Source organism: Taudactylus pleione, unplaced genomic scaffold (assembly GCF_031769625.1).
Source record: "Taudactylus pleione unplaced genomic scaffold, aTauple2 ptg000646l, whole genome shotgun sequence".
In the NCBI taxonomy this organism is placed as follows: Eukaryota; Metazoa; Chordata; class Amphibia; order Anura; family Myobatrachidae; genus Taudactylus; species Taudactylus pleione.
This window is the reverse complement of record NW_028285048.1, coordinates 600,001-617,368: the sequence shown is the minus strand read 5'-3', so window position 1 is coordinate 617,368 and position 17,368 is coordinate 600,001. Positions and strand designations below refer to the sequence as shown.

General features: G+C 57.7%; 1 protein-coding gene across 2 annotated transcripts in view; it reads right to left on the bottom strand.

The window, feature by feature from the left end:
• The window catches only part of RAB11FIP2 (RAB11 family interacting protein 2), a 236,487-nt gene that overhangs the window by 131,277 nt on the left and 87,842 nt on the right, over positions 1-17,368 (bottom strand). For both annotated transcript variants that reach the window (XM_088455227.1, XM_088455226.1), the window contains exon 2: positions 16,808-17,226. In XM_088455227.1, the coding sequence (XP_088311353.1) occupies positions 16,808-17,226 (419 nt within the window). The remainder of the gene's footprint in view (positions 1-16,807; positions 17,227-17,368) is intronic.

Genomic DNA, 17,368 nt, shown 5'->3' with positions numbered 1-17,368 from the left:
AGCGGTACTGAGGCTGGACGCTGTAGTGACAGCGGTACTGAGGCCGGACGCTGTAGTGACAGATGCTGTAGTGACAGCGGTACTGAGGCCGGATGCTGTAGTGACAGCGGTATGGAGGCCGGACGCTGTAGTGACAGATGTACTGAGGCCGGACGCAGTAGTGACAGCGGGACTGAGGCCGGACGCTGTAGTGACAGCGGTACGGAGGCCGGACGCTGTAGTGACAGCTGAACGGAGGCCGGACGCTGTAGTGACAGCGGTACTGAGGCCGGACGCTGTAGTGACAGCGGTACTGAGGCCGGAGGCTGTAGTGACAGCGGTACTGAGGCCGGTGGCTGTAGAGACAGCGGTAATGAGGCTGGAGGCTGTAGTGACAGCGGTACTGAGGCTGGACGCTGTAGGGACAGCGGGACTGAGGCTGGACGCTGTAGCGACAGCGGTACTGAGGCTGGACGCTGTGGCGACAGCGGGACTGAGGCTGGACGCTGTGGTGACAGCGGGACTGAGGCTGGACGCTGTGGTGACAGCGGTACTGAGGCAGGACGCTGTGGTGACAGCGGTACTGAGGCTGGACGCTGTGGTGTCAGCGGTACTGAGGCTGGAGGCTGTAGTGACAGCGGTACTGAGGCTGGAGGCTGTAGTGACAGCGTTACTGAGGCTGGACGCTGTAGTGACAGCGGGACTGAGGCTGGACGCTGTAGTGACAGCGGTACTGAGGCTGGACGCTGTAGTGACAGCGGTACTGAGGCTGGACGCTGTAGTGACAGCGGTACAGAGGCTGGACGCTGTAGTGACAGCGGGACTGAGGCTGGACGCTGTAGTGACAGCGGGACTGAGGCTGGACGCTGTAGTGTCAGCGGTAGGGAGGCTGGACGCTGTAGTGACAGCGGTACGGAGGCTGGACGCTGTAGTGACAGCGGTACGGAGGCTGGACGCTGTACTGACAGCGGTACTGAGGCTGGACGCTGTACTGACAGCGGTACAGAGGCTGGACGCTGTAGTGACAGATGCTGTAGTGACAGCGGTACTGAGGCTGGATGCTGTAGTGACAGCGGTACTGAGGCTGGAGTATGTAGTGACAAATGCTGTAGTGGCAGCGGTACAGAGGCTGGACGCTTTAGTGACAGCGGTACTGAGGCTGGACGCTGTAGTGACAGCGGTAAAGAGGCTGGACGCTGTAGTGACAGCGTTACTGAGGCCGGACGCTGTAGTGACAGCGGTACTGAGGCTGGATGCTGTAGTGATAGCGGTAGTGAGGCTGGAGGCTGTAGTGACAGATGCTGTAGCGACAGCGGTACTAAGGCCGGACGCTGTAGTGACAGCGGTACTGAGGCCGGACGCTGTAGTGACAGCGGTACTGAGGCCGGAAGCTGTAGTGACAGCGGTACTGAGGCTGGACGCTGTAGTGACAGCGGTACTGAGGCTGGAGGCTGTAGTGACAGCGGTACTGAGGCTGGACGCTGTAGTGACAGCGGTACTGAGGCTGGACGCTGTAGTGACAGCGGGACTGAGGCTGGACGCTGTAGTGACAGCGGTACTGAGGCTGGACGCTGTAGTGACAGCGGTACTGAGGCCGGACGCTGTAGTGACAGATGCTGTAGTGACAGCGTAGTGATGCTGGATGCTGTAGTGACAGTGGTACAGAGGCTGGACGCTGTAGTGACAGCGGTACAGAGGCTGGACGCTGTAGTGACAGATGCTGTAGTGACAGCGGTACTGAGGCCGGACGCTGTAGTGACAGCGGTATGGAGGCCGGACGCTGTAGTGACAGCCGTACGGAGGCCGGACGCAGTAGTGACAGCGGTACTGAGGCTGGACGCTGTAGTGACAGCGGTACTGAGGCTGGACGCTGTACTGACAGCGGTACTGAGGCTGGACGCTGTACTGACAGCGGTACAGAGGCTGGACGCTGTAGTGACAGATGCTGTAGTGACAGCGGTACTGAGGCCGGACGCTGTAGTTACAGCGGTACGGAGGCCGGACGCTGTAGTGACAGCGGTACTGAGGCCGGACGCTGTAGTGACAGCGGGACTGAGGCCGGACGCTGTAGTGACAGCGGGACTGAGGCCGGACGCTGTAGTGACAGCGGTACTGAGGCCGGACGCTGTAGTGACAGCGGTACGGAGGCCGGACGCTGTAGTGACAGCGGGACTGAGGCTGGACGCTGTAGTGACAGCGGTACTGAGGCTGGACGCTGTAGTGACAGCGGTACAGAGGCTGGACGCTGTAGTGACAGCGGGACTGAGGCTGGACGCTGTAGTGACAGCGGGACTGAGGCTGGACGCTGTAGTGACAGCGGTACTGAGGCTGGACGCTGTACTGACAGCGGTACTGAGGCTGGACGCTGTACTGACAGCGGTACAGAGGCTGGACGCTGTAGTGACAGATGCTGTAGTGACAGCGGTACTGAGGCCGGACGCTGTAGTGACAGCGGTACGGAGGCCGGAAGCTGTAGTGACAGCGGGACTGAGGCCGGACGCTGTAGTGACAGCGGGACTGAGGCCGGACGCTGTAGTGACAGCGGTACTGAGGCCGGACGCTGTACTGACAGCGGTACTGAGGCTGGACGCTGTAGTGACAGCGGTACAGAGGATGGACGCTGTAGTGACAGCTGAAGTGACAGCGGTACTGAGGCCGGACGCTGTAGTGACAGCGGTACTGAGGCCGGACGCTGTAGTGACAGCAGTACAGAGGATGGACGCTGTAGTGACAGATGCTGTAGTGACAGCGGTACTGAGGCCGGACGCTGTAGTGACAGCGGTACTGAGGCTGGAGGCTGTAGTGACAGCGGTACTGAGGATGGATGCTGTAGTGACAACGGTACTGAGGCTGGAGGCTGTAGTGACAGATGCTGTAGTGACAGCGGTACGGAGGCTGGATGCTGTAGTGACAGCGGTACGGAGGCTGGATGCTGTAGTGACAGCGGTACAGAGGCTGGACGCTGTAGTGACAGCGGTACTGAGGCTGGATGCTGTAGTGACAGCGGTACTGAGGCTGGAGTATGTAGTGACAAATGCTGTAGTGGCAGCGGTACAGAGGCTGGAGGCTTTAGTGACAGCGGTACTGAGGCTGGACGCTGTAGTGACAGCGGTACTGAGGCTGGACGCTGTAGTGACAGCGTTACGGAGGCCGGACGCTGTAGTGACAGCGGTACGGAGGCCGGATGCTGTAGTGACAGCGGTACTGAGGCCGGACGCTGTAGTGACAGCGGTACTGAGGCTGGATGCTGTAGTGATAGCGGTACTGAGGCTGGAGGCTGTAGTGACAGATGCTGTAGTGACAGCGGTACTGAGGCCGGACGCAGTAGTGACAGCGGTACTGAGGCCGGAAGCTGTAGTGACAGCGGTACTGAGGCTGGACGCTGTAGTGACAGCGGTACTGAGGCTGGAGGCTGTAGTGACAGCGGTACTGAGGCTGGACGCTGTAGTGACAGCGGTACTGAGGCTGGACGCTGTAGTGACAGCGGGACTGAGGCTGGACGCTGTAGTGACAGCGGTACTGAGGCTGGACGCTGTAGTGACAGCGGTACTGAGGCCGGACGCTGTAGTGACAGATGCTGTAGTGACAGCGTAGTGATGCTGGATGCTGTAGTGACAGTGGTACAGAGGCTGGACGCTGTAGTGACAGCGGTACAGAGGCTGGACGCTGTAGTGACAGATGCTGTAGTGACAGCGGTACTGAGGCCGGATGCTGTAGTGACAGCGGTATGGAGGCCGGACGCTGTAGTGACAGCCGTACAGAGGCCGGACGCAGTAGTGACAGCGGGACTGACGCCGGACGCTGCAGTGACAGCGGTACGGAGGCCGGACGCTGTAGTGACAGCTGAACGGAGGCCGGACGCTGTAGTGACAGCGGTACTGAGGCTGGACACTGTAGTGACAGCGGTACTGAGGCCGGAGGCTGTAGTGACAGCGGTACTGAGGCCGGAGGCTGTAGTGACAGCGGTTCTGAGGCTGGAGGCTGTAGTGACAGCGGTACTGAGGCTGGATGCTGTAGGGACAGCGGGACTGAGGCTGGACGCTGTAGCGACAGCGGTACTGAGGCTGGACGCTGTGGCGACAGCGGGACTGAGGCTGGACGCTGTAGTGACAGCGGTACTGAGGCTGGACGCTGTAGTGACAGCGGTACAGAGGCTGGACGCTGTAGTGACAGCGGTACAGAGGCTGGACGCTGTAGTGACAGCGGGACTGAGGCTGGATGCTGTAGTGACAGCGGGACTGAGGCTGGACGCTGTAGTGACAGCGGTACGGAGGCTGGACGCTGTAGTGACAGCGGTACAGAGGCTGGACGCTGTAGTGACAGCGGTACTGAGGCTGGACGCTGTACTGACAGCGGTACTGAGGCTGGACGCTGTACTGACAGCGGTACAGAGGCTGGACGCTGTAGTGACAGATGCAGTAGTGACAGCGGTACTGAGGCCGGACGCTGTAGTGACAGCGGTACGGAGGCCGGAAGCTGTAGTGACAGCGGTACTGAGGCTGGACGCTGAGGCCGGACGCTGTAGTGACAGCGGTACTGAGGCCGGACGCTGTACTGACAGCGGTACTGAGGCTGGACGCTGTAGTGACAGCTGAAGTGACAGCGGTACTGAGGCCGGACGCTGTAGTGACAGCGGTACTGAGGCCGGACGCTGTAGTGACAGCGGTACAGAGGATGGACGCTGTAGTGACAGATGCTGTAGTGACAGCGGTACTGAGGCCGGACGCTGTAGTGACAGCGGTACTGAGGCTGGAGGCTGTAGTGACAGCGGTACTGAGGCTGGATGCTGTAGTGACAGCGGTACTGAGGCGGGAGGCTGTAGTGACAGATGCTGTAGTGACAGCAGTACGGAGGCTGGATGCTGTAGTGACAGCGGTACAGAGGCTGGATGCTGTAGTGACAGCGGTACAGAGGCTGGACGCTGTAGTGACAGCGGTACTGAGGCTGGATGCTGTAGTGACAGCGGTACTGAGGCTGGAGTATGTAGTGACAAATGCTGTAGTGGCAGCGGTACAGAGGCTGGACGCTTTAGTGACAGCGGTACTGAGGCTGGACGCTGTAGTGACAGCGGTACTGAGGCTGGATGCTGTAGTTATAGCGGTACTGAGGCTGGAGGCTGTAGTGACAGATGCTGTAGCGACAGCGGTACTAAGGCCGGACGCTGTAGTGACAGCGGTACTGAGGCCGGACGCTGTAGTGACAGCGGTACTGAGGCCGGAAGCTGTAGTGACAGCGGTACTGAGGCTGGACGCTGTAGTGACAGCGGTACTGAGGCTGGAGGCTGTAGTGACAGCGGTACTGAGGCAGGACGCTGTAGTGACAGCGGTACTGAGGCTGGACGCTGTAGTGACAGCGGGACTGAGGCTGGACGCTGTAGTGACAGCGGTACTGAGGCTGGACGCTGTAGTGACAGCGGTACTGAGGCCGGACGCTGTAGTGACAGATGCTGTAGTGACAGCGGTACTGAGGCCGGATGCTGTAGTGACAGCGGTATGGAGGCCGGACGCTGTAGTGACAGCCGTACTGAGGCCGGACGCAGTAGTGACAGCGGGACTGAGGCCGGACGCTGTAGTGACAGCGGTACGGAGGCCGGACGCTGTAGTGACAGCTGAACGGAGGCCGGACGCTGTAGTGACAGCGGTACTGAGGCCGGACGCTGTAGTGACAGCGGTACTGAGGCCGGAGGCTGTAGTGACAGCGGTACTGAGGCCGGTGGCTGTAGAGACAGCGGTAATGAGGCTGGAGGCTGTAGTGACAGCGGTACTGAGGCTGGACGCTGTAGGGACAGCGGGACTGAGGCTGGACGCTGTAGCGACAGCGGTACTGAGGCTGGACGCTGTGGCGACAGCGGGACTGAGGCTGGACGCTGTGGTGACAGCGGGACTGAGGCTGGACGCTGTGGTGACAGCGGTACTGAGGCAGGACGCTGTGGTGACAGCGGTACTGAGGCTGGACGCTGTGGTGTCAGCGGTACTGAGGCTGGAGGCTGTAGTGACAGCGGTACTGAGGCTGGAGGCTGTAGTGACAGCGTTACTGAGGCTGGACGCTGTAGTGACAGCGGGACTGAGGCTGGACGCTGTAGTGACAGCGGTACTGAGGCTGGACGCTGTAGTGACAGCGGTACTGAGGCTGGACGCTGTAGTGACAGCGGTACAGAGGCTGGACGCTGTAGTGACAGCGGGACTGAGGCTGGACGCTGTAGTGACAGCGGGACTGAGGCTGGACGCTGTAGTGTCAGCAGTAGGGAGGCTGGACGCTGTAGTGACAGCGGTACGGAGGCTGGACGCTGTAGTGACAGCGGTACGGAGGCTGGACGCTGTACTGACAGCGGTACTGAGGCTGGACGCTGTACTGACAGCGGTACAGAGGCTGGACGCTGTAGTGACAGATGCTGTAGTGACAGCGGTACTGAGGCCGGACGCTGTAGTGACAGCGGTACGGAGGCCGGAAGCTGTAGTGACAGCGGTACTGAGGCCGGACGCTGTAGTGACAGCGGGACTGAGGCCGGACGCTGTAGTGACAGCGGTACTGAGGCCGGACGCTGTAGTGACAGCGGTACGGAGGCCGGACGCTGTAGTGACAGCGGTACGGAGGCCGGACGCTGTAGTGACAGCGCTACGGAGGCCGGACGCTGTAGTGACAGCGGTACGGAGGCCGGACGCTGTAGTGACAGCGGTACTGAGGCCGGACGCTGTAGTGACAGCGGTACTGAGGCCGGACGCTGTACTGACAGCGGTACTGAGGCTGGACGCTGTAGTGACAGCTGAAGTGACAGCGGTACTGAGGCCGGACGCTGTAGTGACAGCGGTACTGAGGCCGGACGCTGTAGTGACAGCGGTACAGAGGATGGACGCTGTAGTGACAGATGCTGTAGTGACAGCGTTACTGAGGCTGGACGCTGTAGTGACAGCGGGACTGAGGCTGGACGCTGTAGTGACAGCGGTACTGAGGCTGGACGCTGTAGTGACAGCGGTACTGAGGCTGGACGTTGTAGTGACAGCGGTACAGAGGCTGGACGCTGTAGTGACAGCGGGACTGAGGCTGGACGCTGTAGTGACAGCGGGACTGAGGCTGGACGCTGTAGTGTCAGCGGTAGGGAGGCTGGACGCTGTAGTGACAGCGGTACGGAGGCTGGACGCTGTAGTGACAGCGGTACGGAGGCTGGACGCTGTACTGACAGCGGTACTGAGGCTGGACGCTGTACTGACAGCGGTACAGAGGCTGGACGCTGTAGTGACAGATGCTGTAGTGACAGCGGTACTGAGGCCGGACGCTGTAGTGACAGCGGTACGGAGGCCGGAAGCTGTAGTGACAGCGGTACTGAGGCCGGACGCTGTAGTGACAGCGGGACTGAGGCCGGACGCTGTAGTGACAGCGGGACTGAGGCCGGACGCTGTAGTGATAGCGGTACTGAGGCCGGACGCTGTAGTGACAGCGGTACGGAGGCCGGACGCTGTAGTGACAGCGGTACGGAGGCCGGACGCTGTAGTGACAGCGCTACGGAGGCCGGACGCTGTAGTGACAGCGGTACGGAGGCCGGACCCTGTAGTGACAGCGGTACTGAGGCCGGACGCTGTAGTGACAGCGGTACTGAGGCCGGACGCTGTACTGACAGCGGTACTGAGGCTGGACGCTGTAGTGACAGCTGAAGTGACAGCGGTACTGAGGCCGGACGCTGTAGTGACAGCGGTACTGAGGCCGGACGCTGTAGTGACAGCGGTACAGAGGATGGACGCTGTAGTGACAGATGCTGTAGTGACAGCGGTACTGAGGCCGGACGCTGTAGTGACAGCGGTACTGAGGCTGGAGGCTGTAGTGACAGCGGTACTGAGGCTGGAAGCTGTAGTGACAGCGGTACTGAGGCTGGAGGCTGTAGTGACAGATGCTGTAGTGACAGCGTTACGGAGGCTGGATGCTGTAGTGACAGCGGTACAGAGGCTGGATGCTGTAGTGACAGCGGTACAGAGGCTGGACGCTGTAGTGACAGCGGTACTGAGGCTGGATGCTGTAGTGACAGCGGTACTGAGGCTGGAGTATGTAGTGACAAATGCTGTAGTGTCAGCGGTACAGAGGCTGGACGCTTTAGTGACAGCGGTACTGAGGCTGGACGCTGTAGTGACAGCGGTACTGAGGCTGGACGCTGTAGTGACAGCGTTACGGAGGCCGGACGCTGTAGTGACAGCGGTACGGATGCCGGATGCTGTAGTGACAGCGGTACTGAGGCAGGACGCTGAAGTGACAGCGGTACTGAGGCTGGATGCTGTAGTGATAGCGGTACTGAGGCTGGAGGCTGTAGTGACAGATGCTGTAGCGACAGCGGTACTAAGGCCGGACGCTGTAGTGACAGCGGTACTGAGGCCGGACGCTGTAGTGACAGCGGTACTGAGGCCGGACGCTGTAGTGACAGCGGTACTGAGGCCGGACGCTGTAGTGACAGCGGTACTGAGGCCGGAAGCTGTAGTGACAGCGGTACTGAGGCTGGACGCTGTAGTGACAGCGGTACTGAGGCTGGAGGCTGTAGTGACAGCGGTACTGAGGCTGGACGCTGTAGTGACAGCGGTACTGAGGCTGGACGCTGTGGTGTCAGCGGTACTGAGGCTGGAGGCTGTAGTGACAGCGGTACTGAGGCTGGAGGCTGTAGTGACAGCGGTACTGAGGCTGGACGCTGTAGTGACAGCGGGACTGAGGCTGGACGCTGTAGTGACAGCGGTACTGAGGCTGGACGCTGTAGTGACAGCGGTACTGAGGCTGGACGCTGTAGTGACAGCGGTACAGAGGCTGGACGCTGTAGTGACAGCGGGACTGAGGCTGGACGCTGTAGTGACAGCGGGACTGAGGCTGGACGCTGTAGTGTCAGCGGTAGGGAGGCTGGACGCTGTAGTGACAGCGGTACGGAGGCTGGACGCTGTAGTGACAGCGGTACGGAGGCTGGACGCTGTACTGACAGCGGTACTGAGGCTGGACGCTGTACTGACAGCGGTACAGAGGCTGGACGCTGTAGTGACAGATGCTGTAGTGACAGCGGTACTGAGGCTGGACGCTGTAGTGACAGCGGTACGGAGGCCGGAAGCTGTAGTGACAGCGGTACTGAGGCCGGACGCTGTAGTGACAGCGGGACTGAGGCCGGACGCTGTAGTGACAGCGGGACTGAGGCCGGACGCTGTATTGACAGCGGTACTGAGGCCGGACGCTGTAGTGACAGCGGTACGGAGGCCGGACGCTGTAGTGACAGCGGTACTGAGGCCGGACGCTGTAGTGACAGCGGTACGGAGGCCGGACGCTGTAGTGACAGCGGTACGGAGGCCGGACGCTGTAGTGACAGCGCTACTGAGGCCGGACGCTGTAGTGACAGCGGTACGGAGGCCGGACGCTGTAGTGACAGCGGTACTGAGGCCGGACGCTGTAGTGACAGCGGTACTGAGGCCGGACGCTGTACTGACAGCGGTACTGAGGCTGGACGCTGTAGTGACAGCTGAAGTGACAGCGTTACTGAGGCCGGACGCTGTAGTGACAGCGGTACTGAGGCCGGACGCTGTAGTGACAGCGGTACAGAGGATGGACGCTGTAGTGACAGATGCTGTAGTGACAGCGGTACTGAGGCCGGACGCTGTAGTGACAGCGGTACTGAGGCTGGAGGCTGTAGTGACAGCGGTACTGAGGCTGGATGCTGTAGTGACAGCGGTACTGAGGCTGGAGGCTGTAGTGACAGATGCTGTAGTGACAGCGGTACGGAGGCTGGATGCTGTAGTGACAGCGGTACAGAGGCTGGATGCTGTAGTGACAGCGGTACAGAGGCTGGACGCTGTAGTGACAGCGGTACTGAGGCTGGATGCTGTAGTGACAGCGGTACTGAGGCTGGAGTATGTAGTGACAAATGCTGTAGTGGCAGCGGTACAGAGGCTGGACGCTTTAGTGACAGCGGTACTGAGGCTGGACGCTGTAGTGACAGCGGTACTGAGGCTGGACGCTGTAGTGACAGCGTTACGGAGGCCGGACGCTGTAGTGACAGCGGTACCGATGCCGGATGCTGTAGTGACAGCGGTACTGAGGCCGGACGCTGAAGTGACAGCGGTACTGAGGCTGGATGCTGTAGTGATAGCGGTACTGAGGCTGGAGGCTGTAGTGACAGATGCTGTAGCGACAGCGGTACTAAGGCCGGACGCTGTAGTGACAGCGGTACTGAGGCCGGACGCTGTAGTGACAGCGGTACTGAGGCCGGACTCTGTAGTGACAGCGGTACTGAGGCCGGACGCTGTAGTGACAGCGGTACTGAGGCCGGACGCTGTAGTGACAGCGGTACTGAGGCTGGACGCTGTAGTGACAGCGGTACTGAGGCTGGAGGCTGTAGTGACAGCGGTACTGAGGCTGGACGCTGTAGTGACAGCGGTACTGAGGCTGGACGCTGTAGTGACAGCGGGACTGAGGCTGGACGCTGTAGTGACAGCGGTACTGAGGCTGGACGCTGTAGTGACAGCGGTATTGAAGCTGGACGCTGTAGTGACAGCAGGACTGAGGCTGGACGCTGTAGTGACAGCGGGACAGAGGCTGGACGCTGTAGTGACAGCGGTACGGAGGCTGGACGCTGTAGTGACAGCGGTACGGAGGCTGGACGCTGTAGTGACAGCGGTGCTGAGGCTGGACGTTGTAGTGACAGCGGTGCTGAGGCTGGACGCTGTAGTGACAGCGGGACTGAGGCTGGACGCTGTAGTGACAGCGGCACTGAGGCTGGACGCTGTAGTGACAGCGGCACTGAGGCTGGACGCTGTAGCGACAGATGCTGTAGTGACAGCGGTATTGAGGCTGGATGCTGTAGTGATCATGGTACTGAGGCCGGACGCTGTAGTGACAGCGGTTCTGAGGCAGGATGCTGTAGTGACAGATGCAGTAGTGACAGCGGTACTGATGCTGGATGCTGTAGTGACAGCGGTACTGAGGCCGGACGCTGTAGTGACAGCGGTACTGAGGCTGGACGCTGTAGTGACAGCGGTACTGAGGCTGGACGCTGTAGTGACAGCGGTACTGAGGCTGGATGCTGTAGTGACAGCGGTACTGAGGCTGGACGCTGTAGTGACAGTGGTACTGAGGCTGGACGCTGTAGTGACAGATGCTGTAGTGACAGCGGTACTGATGCTAGATGCTGTAGTGACAGCGGTACTGAGGCTGGACACTGTAGTGACAGCGGTACTGAGGCCGGATGCTGTAGTGACAGCGGTACTGAGGCCGGACGCTGTAGTGACAGCGGTACTGAGGCTGGATGCTGTAGTGACAGATGCAGTAGTGACAGCGGTACTGATGCCGGATGCTGTCGTGACAGCGGTACTGAGGCCGGACGCTGTAGTGACAGCGGTACTGAGGCCGGACACTGTAGTGACAGCGGTACTGAGGCCGGACGCTGCAGTGACAGCGGTACTGAGGCCGGACGCTGTATTGTCAGCGGTACTGAGGCCGGACGCTGCAGTGACAGCGGTACTGAGGCCGGATGCTGCAGTGACAGCGGTACTGAGGCCGGACGCTGCAGTGACAGCGGTACTGAGGCTGGAGGCTGTAGTGACAGCGGTACTGAGGCTGGACGCTGTAGTGACAGCGGTACTGAGGCTGTAGTGACAGCGGTACTGAGGCTGGACGCTGTAGTGACAGCGGTACTGAGGCTGGACGCTGTAATGACAGCGGTACTGCGGCCGGACGCTGTAGTGACAGCGGTACTGAGGCCGGACGCTGTAGTGACAGCGGTACTGAGTCTGGACGCTGTAGTGACAGCGGTACTGAGGCTGTAGTGACAGCGGTACTGAGGCCGGACGCTATAGTGACAGATGCTGTAGTGACAGCGGTACGCTGTAGTGACAGCGGTACTGAGGCCGGACGCAGTAGTGACAGCGGGACTGAGGCCGGACGCTGTAGTGACAGCGGTACGGAGGCCGGACGCTGTAGTGACAGCTGAACGGAGGCCGGACGCTGTAGTGACAGCGGTACTGAGGCCGGACGCTGTAGTGACAGCGGTACTGAGGCCGGACGCTGTAGTGACAGCGGTACTGAGGCCGGACGCTGTAGTGACAGCGGTACTGAGGCCGGACGCTGTAGTGACAGCGGTACTGAGGCCGGACGCTGTAGTGACAGCGGTACTGAGGCCGGACGCTGTAGTGACAGCGGTACTGAGGCCGGACGCTGTAGTGACAGCGGGACTGAGGCCGGACGCTGTAGTGACAGCGGTACTGAGGCCGAACGCTGTAGTGACAGTGGTACTGAGGCTGGACGCTGTAGTGACAGCGGTACTGAGGTTGGATGCTGTAGTGACAGTGGTACTGAGGCTGGACGCTGTAGTGACAGCGGTACTGAGGCCGGACGCTGTAGTGACAGTGGTACTGAGGCTGGACGCTGTAGTGACAGCGGGACTGAGGCTGGGCGCTGTAGTGACAGATGCTGTAGTGACAGCGGTACTGAGGCTGGACGCTGTAGTGACAGCGGTACTGAGGCTGGACGCTGTAGTGACAGCGGTACTGAGGCTGGACGCTGTAGTGACAGCGGTACTGAGGCCGGACACTGTAGTGACAGCGGTACTGAGGCTGGATGCTGTAGTGACAGCGGTACTGAGGCTGGACGCTGTAGTGACAGCGGTACTGAGGCCGGACGCTGTAGTGACAGCGGTACTGAGGCTGGACGCTGTAGTGACAGCGGTAACAATTGCTCTGAACACGCTGTAGCACAATGCTCGGGTTATCGCTACAAGCACTGGGGAGATATTCTGAACACACTGGAGCACAGGGCCGGCCTGGACATCGGGGACTTCTGGCAAATGCCAGAAGGGCCGATGGCCACATGGGCCGGTGTGGCCAAGCGAACGCTCACCAGTCAGCAGAGCCTCCTGGACGGCGCCATGCTCGGCGGTTGGTTTGATGTTTGGCCGCGCGTCACGACGCGGCCGTGTATGAGAAGTGCAGTGGGGTGGGAGGAATCCAGACGGATGCCAGTCTGACAGCTGCTTTGAGCTAGAGTGCAGGGCTGCCCGGCAGCACGGCCTCCTGGACGGCACTGCGCTCAGTCTGGGGACATGTGCAGCAGCGTCATGATGTGATGACGCGGCCCGATGGTCTGGTGTGAGAAGCGCGGCAGGGGAGGAGTGGCGCACAGCTACCTGGCAGCACTGAGGTCTCTTTGGATCTTCTAGCTCTGCCAGTGCGGACGGCATCAGGCACGTGCAGGGCCCAGAGTGGAACCAGGTAAATTGTTTGGGGGGGGGGGGTTTGGGGTGGCGGCGGCATTGTGTCTTTAGTGGTTAATACAGTGTTCAATACTGTATGGCAATGTTTTTGGGGCATTACTGTCTGTGATTACTTTTTGGCATGATGTCTTACGGGGAGGGGGGTGTTTGCTATTTGGCATGGTGTCTTCTGGGGGCATCATAGCGTGGCATGGTGTCTTCTGGGAGGCATTCCTGCATTTCATAACGTGAATTAGGGGCATTACTACTGTGTGGCGTAATTTGCATTCGGGGTACTATTGTGTGGTCGTGCCCCTTCCCAGCGAGACCATACGCTACTTTTCGGCGTGCACCTGAGACGCGCACTCTCCCTTCTTTGGTTGTGGATGGGGGCACCAATGCTCTTTATGCATACATGGCACACCAATGTGGTGACAGCTCTTATTTGGTGGCACAGATGTGTCCTCCTCTGCGTTCAGTACCCCTGCCCTAAAAAAATCCTACAGTGAACACTATCTAATCCTCAACAATATGTAAGCTAGGATTGGTCAGTTGGTGCCTTTTCTTTGTGTGTGTGACCATTGTAGTGCCAGGGTTACCGAACAGAACCAACTAAATACCAAATGTCTGATTACGGCACATGTATCAATCCCTACAGGATGAGCTCTGTAGTGTGAGTACTTTAATACAGAGAATGATGTGATTATATTTGTATGGACTAAAGTGGGAGGAGTCAGCAATAGTAAGGGGAGGAGTCTGTGCCTGGAGCCAGGTGTTGGCGGGAGGTGGGCCTGTGTGCTGTAAATGCCAGGGCCTAATTTTAGTCCCAGTCCGGCCATGCTGGAGCACAGGAGTCGGCACTGGTAATCTCAGGAGTAACACAAGGACAGACCTGGAATGAAGAAGCAGCAGACGCTGGAAAACGACAACATTGCTCAGACATTGTGGTCCGCAGTCTGGCTTTATCCCCTGCAGTAGCAGATCATTGGTGGACAGCGTCAGCTGACCACCATCATGCTACCATTGGGTATGGAGTCGTCAGGTGATGCAGACTGTCATGGCCGCATCCATGACGGCAACCGCAGAAACCAGGCACGGAGCAGTCCCAGGCAGTCCACATGGCACTAGGTAGAATACTCAGCGCATTACCCTCCGCCGCACATAACGTCTGACCTCACGGGAGACCAGGGGAAGCCGGTGCAAAGGTGAGTAATGGCCGATCCTGGGTCGCAACCTGCCAGCAACCCTGCAATCACCCGGGATTTATCTGCGCCTCTGAGAGGGTGTAAGTGAGAAGGAGACAGTTGTAGGATAATATAAGGAGAAGGAGATGAAGTGATCGCTGATTGTAGGGATCTGGTTTCTTGTTCCGTACTCGGCTATATGAGGTTTGTTCTCCATATAGTCTGTTTATTAGACTTTTTCTTTTGTGCGCGTGTGAGTGCAGCGTTATTGTGTGTTTTTTTTTTTTTTTTGTTGGATATTTTTATTTGTGTATTTCTGTTAAAGACGAATCATGTCATGTGAGAGACAACATGATCCTCCGTTGTCAAATTGGATGATATTCCTGTCAATCAATTGTTGCCTGTCAAAAATCACTTCATTTACCCGCCGTTTCAGCAAAGGCGCCTGTCTAAGGTGATTCAATGTTTTCGGTTTGCTGACGGTATTATGGTCGTTTTCAAAACCCCTGCTTGAGAAAATCCAGGGTTTCTATTGCATTCTATGTTTTCTATGGTCTAAAGCAGGGGCGGGGAACCTTTTTTTCTGCCGAGGGCCATTTTGACATATATAACAGGTGCAGGCCACGCCCCATTCGAGTGATGTCACACAGGGGCGGGGCCACAATTGCCGGTGATTACAGCAATGCTCGGAGCATCCTGAGGATGCTCCGGGAGCTGTAAGGGCAGCGGGGTGACTGTCTGAGGCGTCCTAAGGATGGTCCAGGCGACACTGCTGCATAGATTCTGGCTGCAGGAGCACATTCTAGGCACAGTGATAGCCAGATGAGGCTCGCAGAAAAAAGCTCAGAGGGCCACACCAAGTGGCTCCAGAGGCCTTATACGGGCCCCGGGCCTGAGGTTCCCCATCCCTGCTCTAAAGCATCGATGCTGCTTTGAAATTCTCTTCTATTCTATTGTAAAGTGTACCATGAGGTCGGTTTTGCAGTGGTTTTGACATTAGTAAATCTGTGAATAGCAAAACCGCCTCCAAACCGCAGAGGTTTAGAACCCGCTACTTAGTCCAATTTGCCCAACATCTTACCTGAAGACCTTACAACAGTTTGCAGAACAAAAACCTCTTTCACACTCCTGTACCAAATGCACCTGTGACATCAATACTCCGAATTACTATGTCCAGGGCAACAGGTGGGGTAGGACACCTGCCAGGGCAATAACACAGAGAAAAGGAGGCATCATGGAGACGTAGACCAGCAAAATAGCCGCTTCCTCCCAATGTTCTCCACAAAGACCCAGATCATATCCCATCATCTAACCCACAGAAGTCCAGACTCTCACTCCATAGACAATAATAGTATATAAATGAATGATTCCATTCTGTCCCTGTACTGATGAGCTGATGGCTATTATGTACATAGTGGGAAATTAAGGTTACATTACTGAAAATTGCAGATGGAGCAGACTGTGGTGCTAGTTGTAAATCTGAACAGATCCACCCATCCATAGGGACCACTCTACACACTGGGACTAGAGTGTCTGGCAAGTGGTTGTTGCCTATGTTGGCCAGGAGGAACGTTTTGGGGTCAGACTGGTAGAGTCCTGTATGACCCACTGTTACAGAAAACTAGAGGTTATGCAGGACGATCACCGCAAAGGAGTGCTCTCTCAGTAAGAGCGGCCCTTTGCGATGGAGGCACTTTCAGGTCTATGACCCAGAAGTCCCTCTGGCGTCCTTCTGCGCATGCGCAGAATTACACACGCTCCGCGGGGGGCGCTGGGAGGGATCGGATTGAATCCCTTTCTCAGCATTCTCCTGATAGAAGTGCATATTCTTCTATAGGGGGGAGACGACGTTACCCACCGCAGCCAAACCCCGAAGTACATCGTATTCCGGGGCTTGGTGCATATGGGAAATGCCGTCAAACCCGCCTTTTCGGAATGTGACCGCACTTCTCCCTTTGATGCATCCCGCCCGTAACCTACAGACAGCATTCTCCCTCTCCTTTACCAGCATCCCGCCATCCCGTCTAATCAGCTATGTCTCAGAGCACGACTGTTATTTTATTTATGTGTATTACTTGTTTGTGCGTCATTATAAAGTACCAATAGGAAAGGAGCATATTTCTGTCACTATCGGGGAGACTTTAAATACTTTCTAAAGAGAAGTTGCCCATGACAACCAATCTGATTGTAGCTATCATTTGTCTAGTACAGTCTATAAAATGATGCTGGAAGCAGATTGGTTGCTACTGTATGGGCCACGCCTCCATCTGTCCTCTGGTCAAAGTTTGGTACAGCTCCCCCTGAGTTTACAGTGATCTGAGGTCCAGTTAGCTTGGCGAGGAAAGGTCTCAGAGTGTCAGGACGGGAACCAGCATGGAGACAATACCGGTGTGAAGGACGTATAGTGACATGGAGTATATATAGCAAACAGCTCATGTCTTGTACTCACCACTCTCCTCTGCAGAGCTGATCGAGTCTAGAGTCTGTTCACCAGGGAGCCCTGCGGAGCCCAGCCGGGAGGAAGTAGGACCACTCAGGTCGGACATGGAATGAGCGGAGGATAGGCGCTGAGGCCCCAGGAGGAACGGCTTTTTGGGCTTACTCTTAACCTGGCTCTCTGTGCCATTGGGGTCACGACTGCTGTGCACCTCACTTGTGCTGGGAATGATGGCAGAAGAGGTGTCAGATCCATCCGACTTCCTTCCTTTCATCTTGTCCTTCAGACGAGCAAAGGGAGAACGCGTCTTATCCTTCATGGAGAGGTCAAACATACTGGCCGTCATATTATTCCTCATAAACTGGATATTGACGTTTAGATCTCCTCTGTTTTTATTCGTCTTCCCTTGCTTGGATTCCAGCTTGTACCACCTATGTGACATATATATGTACATACCAGGGGTTAAAGAGACATTGGGACTGTTCACTATTTATATGTAATCATGATGTTCCTGTGTAGTAGGTTAATACCCAAACTTCAGGCCCCTCACATAGATGATGAATACTTTCATCC